This window comes from Cydia splendana, chromosome 1 (genome assembly GCF_910591565.1).
Source record: "Cydia splendana chromosome 1, ilCydSple1.2, whole genome shotgun sequence".
Lineage (NCBI taxonomy): Eukaryota > Metazoa > Arthropoda > Insecta > Lepidoptera > Tortricidae > Cydia > Cydia splendana.
The window spans coordinates 8,816,929-8,823,614 of record NC_085960.1 but is presented as its reverse complement, the minus strand read 5'-3'; the positions used below and the strand labels follow the sequence as shown (position 1 = coordinate 8,823,614).

Below are 6,686 nucleotides of genomic sequence, written 5' to 3'. Positions count from 1 at the left end.
TTAGTAAATTTTTCGCCAATCTGATTCAATTGCCTGATCGAACCAGGAGGTGCGGACGCAAATACCAATTTGGCTCGACGAATTCAACCGCCGATAATGACCGATATTACCGATAAAATGAGGTGCGGACGCAAGAATACCAATTTGTGAGGCCAGTATTTTCGTTCTGGGGCATTTTTAGGGTTCCGTACCCAAAGGGTAAAACGGGACCCTATTACTAAGACTCCGCTGTCCGTCCGTCTGTCACCAGGCTGTATCTCACGAACAGACAGTTGAAAATTTCACAGATGATGTATTTCTGTTGCCGCTATAACAACAAATACTATTATAAAAAGTACGGAACCCTTGGTGGGCGAGTCCGACTCGCACTTGTCCGGTTTTTTTTTTAATTTAGAGGGCTCTAATATCACCATAAATCTAAAATTGGAGATTGACGCAAATTTCATTTCTGATCAAATCGACTGATTTGAGCAGTCCCGTCTGGATACCACTTTACATTCCTGTCCGATCAGCCGCTCCCACGCATCTTCTACATGTTTGACAATGTTTCTGATGTTCATGTCATGGCCTTCACTTGTTCGACCTCGCTCCTATTTTTAACGACACCCATCTTTGTTTTTCTCTGTCAGATATGTGATAGATCCACTGAACGATGTTTTTTATTTGATGTAGGTACCTATGTTACATTGGACCCCACACAATCCACGACTTTTCACTTTCCGCACAAACTTCTAGTAGAAAAAGACGCGGAATTCACGAGACCAACCCAACCAAGCTTACATTATTCAAATTTGCCGCTTTTTTTATTGACGAGGTTACCCGACCAGTTTCGTCATGCATGTCCGTTTGTCCGCCCGCGGCTTAGCTCAGAAAAAAGAACAAAATATAGTTTGGCCAGGACAGCCTCATTTCAAACATAGACAGAGAATCGTATAGTCTTTGTCTAACGATAGTATTAGCACCTAAAAGAAAGGGATGAGAATATTTTTTCTGGTTCTTACTGACTGACAAGTTGTGTTTGCCAGACTATATATAAGTACCCAACGAAATAAATAAATAGACATCCAATGAAGAGCATGGCCTGAAATGCTCTTGTTTATCACCGTATCGTATCACCATGATATTCATGTTTTTTGTCACAAAGCAAATGCATTTTTCTAGCTAGAGGACAATAGCGATAACAGGCGGGCGTACCGGACCTTGGTGAGGTCCGGCACATGTTCGATTGTGTGTAAGGTGGTCCACCGTACGTTCGTTAAGGACGCAGCTGTGAGAGCCAGATAGAGATATTTAGATCGCACCATAGTCGCGGTGTGGTGCGGTAGTCTGTTACGGCTTTTAGATAAGGAACTATACCTACACGAATAGGTATTTATTTAAACCAAACTGAAACGCCATTTCTCACCACGATCCCCGTTAAAATTAAATATTGTGCGTATCAAAAATTATAAAAGATTGTTGTTGTTTTCTATATGGAGCGATGTGGTCTCCTTGGTGACAAGCTCTTAAATAAAGAGAGAAAAAAAAAACAAATTAAAAAGTGAAAATGACATATTTATGTCAGTGTCAATTCAATCTATCAATGATCTATCAACTCGCGATTTAAGATTTCATTTCATTTTCTTCATTGAATACTATTTGTATTAATTAATATTTAAAAATATTTAAGTTATGCATACAGATTTGTCACCCCATCTACATACTGACGAGTGTAATGTTTTGATAAAAAAGTTAATGGACTGCCACTCCGAGGTACCTTATAAGAGTTTATTGTAATTTCTCGTTTTTTTTAGTAACCGAGAAGTGTGTTACTTGTTTGACCTGTTATATTTTTGTAAGTCGTTGGTCACTTGTTGCTTTTACTTATGTTTTTTGTATCTTTTTGTTGCGTATTTTGAACTAAGTAGTTTACTCTGAGAAAATATTAAAAATCAAAACATAACCTTACTGTTTCTAGCATACATTCCTCAAGTTTACGGGCTACTGCAACGACTATGACAGTGATATGAGAAAGTGTTTGAAGCAAGAGCGTCTTCGGCGTCAGAAAGCTAATCTAGAAGAGTCACGAAAACGGCATGCGGAAATCCACGCTAGAATACTAAACTCCCAAAAAGCAAAAGCAAGTCAAGCACAGTAATTAGAACTCCAGCCAGCATAAAGTAGTTGTTAGGTATTATAATGGAGTACAGTATCTTACATAATATCCCTGATTTATCCACCTACCAATCTTTCACTGAGAGATACTTCACTAAAAGATATGTCCTCAATGTAAATGGTATTGAAAATAATGACATCATGATAATGTTCCATTCTAACAGGATAACTTTGATAACACTAGCTCCTAGCCACTTCTTCTTCAAGACAGATGGAGATTATAAGTTAAACTTCACTATTGGTAATATTGACCGATTAACTAACACCGTGAAAGGAAAAGGGAAAAAGGGTGGCCAAGTGCTGAATCCAAAGTCTGTGGTCTGTAAAGTCGAGTTTGACAACGGCCCCAGTTTTGATGTGTTGTCCTGTATGAAAGGGACTCTAGTTGAAATTAATGAGGAGTTAGTGAAAAATCCAAAACTGTTGAAAGTGTTCCCAGATTCCGATGGATTTATTGCCATAATTTTGTCAAGTATTGCTGTTTCTGAAGCAAACAAAAATGAAATGCTGACTCATGAAGAGTATGTGAAAATTGTAAAGTAGAAACTTTAGGTATTAAATTGTTGTATAAATAATACCTTTGTGTTTATATTTACTTCTACAATCAACCCTTTTACACATGGTTTGAGTCACAGAACAAGTAGCCTGAAAGAGAGTATACTATAAAGTTCTTACACACGTGTGAGGGAAAGAATGAACGCAATGAGATGAATTATGAAATTAAAACATGTAGTAACATTCCTGACAACAGATCAAAAACCACTTACAAAATTTAGTCAGGTTAATTCTTGCCCGCCAAGCTTTGGTGTAGAACAGCAAGTTGCCTACCATTTGAAATGGCTCTGGGTGACAAATCATAAAATGATGAAATGAAGATTGTAGAATGCAGTTTAGGTAATAGAGTTCGACCAAGTCAGTAACAATTTTGATAGCACACGCAGTGCAAGTGTTACATTTATACGTCATATTTTCATATAATCAATCAATCAATATATTTATTGCTTACTTTTACATAAGAGCTTCTTAGGTACAAAAATGCGGTGTGGTACATTGCTATACATATAGATAGATACATTTTTACTTTTAAGTAGCTAATACACTATCGCACCGCACCAAGGTACTTATGGGTGCGTCCCACAATGACCTTGGTGCGGTATCGTCTTGGGTCGTCCCGTTCGTTTTTTTGCCAAGTTCTTAAATTAGACCTATTCTGCTTTCGTCACCCATTCTACATTCGTCACGTTCGTCGGTGGGCTTTCTCATCTTTGGTCATATTTGTTGTTTGCCTTTTTCTTATTCCGACCCATTCCGGTATTCGTCATTATCTTGTTTGGGCATGTTCGATGTTAGTCTATCTCGTTTTCAGTCTCATTCATTATTCGTCATTATTTCTTCGACACGTTCGTTGTTGGTCCCATTCGGTTATTGACAAGTTCTTAATTTGTCTTATTCTGTATTCTGTCATATTCTTCATTCGTCACTTTCGCTGGTAGTCTTTGTCATCTTTGGCCATATGTTTTGATTGTCTTTTTCCCAGTGTGGTTATCAATTTCATCATCCCTTCCCTCCCGTGGGTGTCATAGAAGTCGCCCTGAAGAAGGTTGACAGCAGTTACCAAAGCTTTAATCAGTCTGAAACTATCTTAAGTAGCCATACTACAGTGCCCTGGTCTAAGACCAGGCACGGCACGACGGAGTAAGCCCCGTGTCCCCGTTTTGGACTAATCTCCCCTACATGTGCATTGTTTAGGTTACATTTAATTAATATTTAAGTATAAGGATAATTGTTTATGGAATCAAAACAAAAAACAAGACAAATAGTGAATGGGACGAATATCGAATGGGACGAATATCGAACGGGACGAATATTTAACGGGACAAATAGAGAATGTGTCCAAATTTCAAAAGAGCCTAAATAAGAAAAATACGAAATTAGAATAAGACCAAAGACGATAGGACAAATAACGAATGAGACTAAAAAAAGAAATTGACTAACATCGGACATTCCCAAAGAAGATGATGACGAATACCGGAATAAGCCGAAATAAGAAAAAGGCAAACAACCAAATATGTATAACCAAATATGAAAAAGACCACCTATGAACTTGACGAATGTAGAATGGGTGACGAAAGCAGAATGGGACTAATTTAAGAACTTGACAAAAAACGAATGGGACGACCCAAGAGTATACCCTTGGTCCGGTGCGATAGTGTGTTAGCTACTTAATGGATGTGCAAGGTATAGCTAAAGCAAGCTACCCTCCGTACTAGTTTAAACTGTATTACGGCAAGGTATATGTATAAGTTTGAAGTTTAAAATAACACTTGCACTCCATGTGCTAACTAAATCGTTGCAGATTTTTATTGGTCTAAACTGAAAATCGTAATTAGATTCCAAAAAAAGTAGACAATGTTGCCACTGCAATAATTTGTTTGTAAAATAGTAAATTCCTTTTTATAAATAAACACGCTAAGATAATTTATTTATTGGTAATTTTACTCCTACGATTTAAAAAAGTACTTTTATTTACTTATTTTTACATAAATACAAGACGCGCTAGTAATAAGTGGCAACATTGTCTTACTTTTTTTGGAATTTAATTACGATTTTCAGTTTAACTCTAATCATTATTTCTGTCTATGTGGAAGCCTAACCAAAAGTCGTGATGATCAATTGATCAGTAATTGAGGCTCCATAAGTGCTATCATTATTCAAAGATTTTAAAACGAAATCCATTTAACCCTTCAAGTGGTAGAAATTGCCGTTTTTTCTAAGCACTTTCAAATTCCATATAAAACAGCTTGGTTTCAGTAAAAAATATACAATAAAAAAACTCTGTGCTTAGTTTGAAAGGTTTTCATGGCCATAATTATTATTAGCATTGAAATATCCCTCATAATGGTATAAATAATATTGTAATCGCATGAGTAGAGCCGGAGCAGCCCCCGTATAAATAGCAGTAGGGTGGCAGTTTCCATACGCAAATAACTAAAATGTAAAAAAAATATTGAATACCATACCATTTTGCTAAATAGGTTGGTGGCACTCTAGATGTAAAGTTTATGGCTACAAACACTAGGTACATAATACAATAGCATAAGCAACTTAATAGTCTCCACTCACAAGTTACGTTATCAGCAACTATTTTGTTTGTTTCCAGCAGTTTGGTGACCCTTGACCCACCATTACGGGACACTGATAGTGATAACTATAAACTGCAGTCATTACGAGACCACAGTTTAGTACAGTCATCGAATATCTCTGTGTAGCTGTGAAAATGGGGTCTCTGAGCCGATTTTGCGCTTTTACTTGTAAACATTCCAATGTTAAGACCACACCTTCTGTGTTTCAATTAGTGCGCGCATACAGTGACGGACATCAGAAGGCCGTGAAAACACCACTATATGACTTACACACTCGGTATGGCGGCAAGGTAGTGAACTTTGTTGGATTTTTACTGCCGGTACAGTACGCAGATTTGAGCGTTACGGCCTCCCATTTATTTACACGTAAAAATGCCTCAATTTTTGATGTATCTCACATGCTACAGACGAATGTGCGTGGGAAAGATTGTATATCATGGTTCGAATCGCTCTGCCCAGTGGACTTAAAAGGAATGGCTAATGGATCAAGCGCTCTAACGGTCTTTTTGACGGAAAAAGGCGGCATCATTGACGATTTGATTGTTACCAAAGTGAACGATGAAACACTGTACATAGTATCAAATGCTGGGCGGCTCGAAGTCGATAAGCAACATATGTTAAACTCGTCTAAAATATTTAAACAACAAGGAAAAGACATACACGTCGAATTTTTAGATGTCAGTGATAGGGCTTTGATCGCAGTACAAGGCCCGAAGGCCGTTTCATTGCTTCAGCCGCTTACAGACGTCTCTATGCCTGACCTAACATTCATGACATCCCGCGTGGGCTCCGTGGCTGGAGTGCAAGGCTGCCGCATCACGCGCTGCGGCTACACCGGTGAAGACGGCGTGGAAGTGTCGATCCCGGCCGACAAAGCAGATCACGTCACAGAAGCCTTACTCCAATCGAATGACATAAAACTGGCGGGCCTGGGAGTGCGGGACTCGCTCCGGTTGGAAGCAGGGTTGTGTTTATACGGAAACGATATCGACGAGACTGTTACTCCAGTGGAAGCCAATTTAACTTGGCTCATATCTAAGCGCAGGAGAGGTGAAGCCAACTTTCCAGGAGCTGACGTAATCTTACGACACATTAAACAGGGAGTCGAAAAGCGGAGAGTCGGCGTGCGCATGGAATCTGGAGCTCCGGCAAGAAAAGATGCTATCCTCAAGCATCCGGATACTTTGGATGTGGTTGGAAAAGTGACCAGTGGGTGCCCGAGCCCTTCGCTCGGAGGGAACGTGGCGATGGGCTACGTGGCGGAATCTTTGAAGAAAGCGGGAACTAAACTGTTGGTTAATATTAGAGGAAAGCATGTCCCATGTCTTGTTGCTAAAATGCCTTTTGTGCCGTCTAATTATTACACGAAGAAATAAAATAAAAATATAA

At 38.8% G+C, this 6,686-nt stretch overlaps 4 protein-coding genes across 4 annotated transcripts in view; 3 read left to right on the top strand and 1 right to left on the bottom strand.

The window, feature by feature from the left end:
• LOC134796104 (uncharacterized) overlaps positions 1–6,686 on the bottom strand; it is a 349,320-nt gene that overhangs the window by 11,887 nt on the left and 330,747 nt on the right. The window lies entirely within an intron of this gene.
• LOC134796486 (COX assembly mitochondrial protein 2 homolog) lies at positions 1,586–2,137 on the top strand. The gene is made up of 2 exons (XM_063768681.1): positions 1,586–1,752; positions 1,958–2,137. The coding sequence occupies exons 1-2, from the start codon at positions 1,672–1,674 to the stop codon at positions 2,135–2,137; spliced, it is 261 nt and encodes an 86-aa protein (XP_063624751.1). The 5' UTR covers positions 1,586–1,671.
• Positions 2,141–2,729, top strand: LOC134796216 (protein Abitram). The gene has a single exon (XM_063768256.1). It carries the CDS (start codon positions 2,179–2,181, stop codon positions 2,695–2,697), a length of 519 nt encoding a protein of 172 aa, XP_063624326.1. The 5' UTR covers positions 2,141–2,178; the 3' UTR covers positions 2,698–2,729.
• On the top strand, positions 5,350–6,685 carry LOC134795613 (aminomethyltransferase, mitochondrial). The gene has a single exon (XM_063767517.1). The coding sequence runs from the start codon at positions 5,432–5,434 to the stop codon at positions 6,671–6,673; it is 1,242 nt and encodes a 413-aa protein (XP_063623587.1). The 5' UTR covers positions 5,350–5,431; the 3' UTR covers positions 6,674–6,685.

Excerpts from the sequence above, each read along its gene's own strand:
- LOC134796486 (XM_063768681.1), top strand. The coding sequence starts at position 1,672 with ATGCATACAGATTTGTCACCCCATCTACATACTGACGAGTGTAATGTT. Across the intron at positions 1,753-1,957 it reads TAATGGACTGCCACTCCGAG|CATACATTCCTCAAGTTTAC; the intron begins GTACCTTATAAG and ends TACTGTTTCTAG.
- LOC134796216 (XM_063768256.1), top strand. The coding sequence starts at position 2,179 with ATGGAGTACAGTATCTTACATAATATCCCTGATTTATCCACCTACCAA.
- LOC134795613 (XM_063767517.1), top strand. The coding sequence starts at position 5,432 with ATGGGGTCTCTGAGCCGATTTTGCGCTTTTACTTGTAAACATTCCAAT.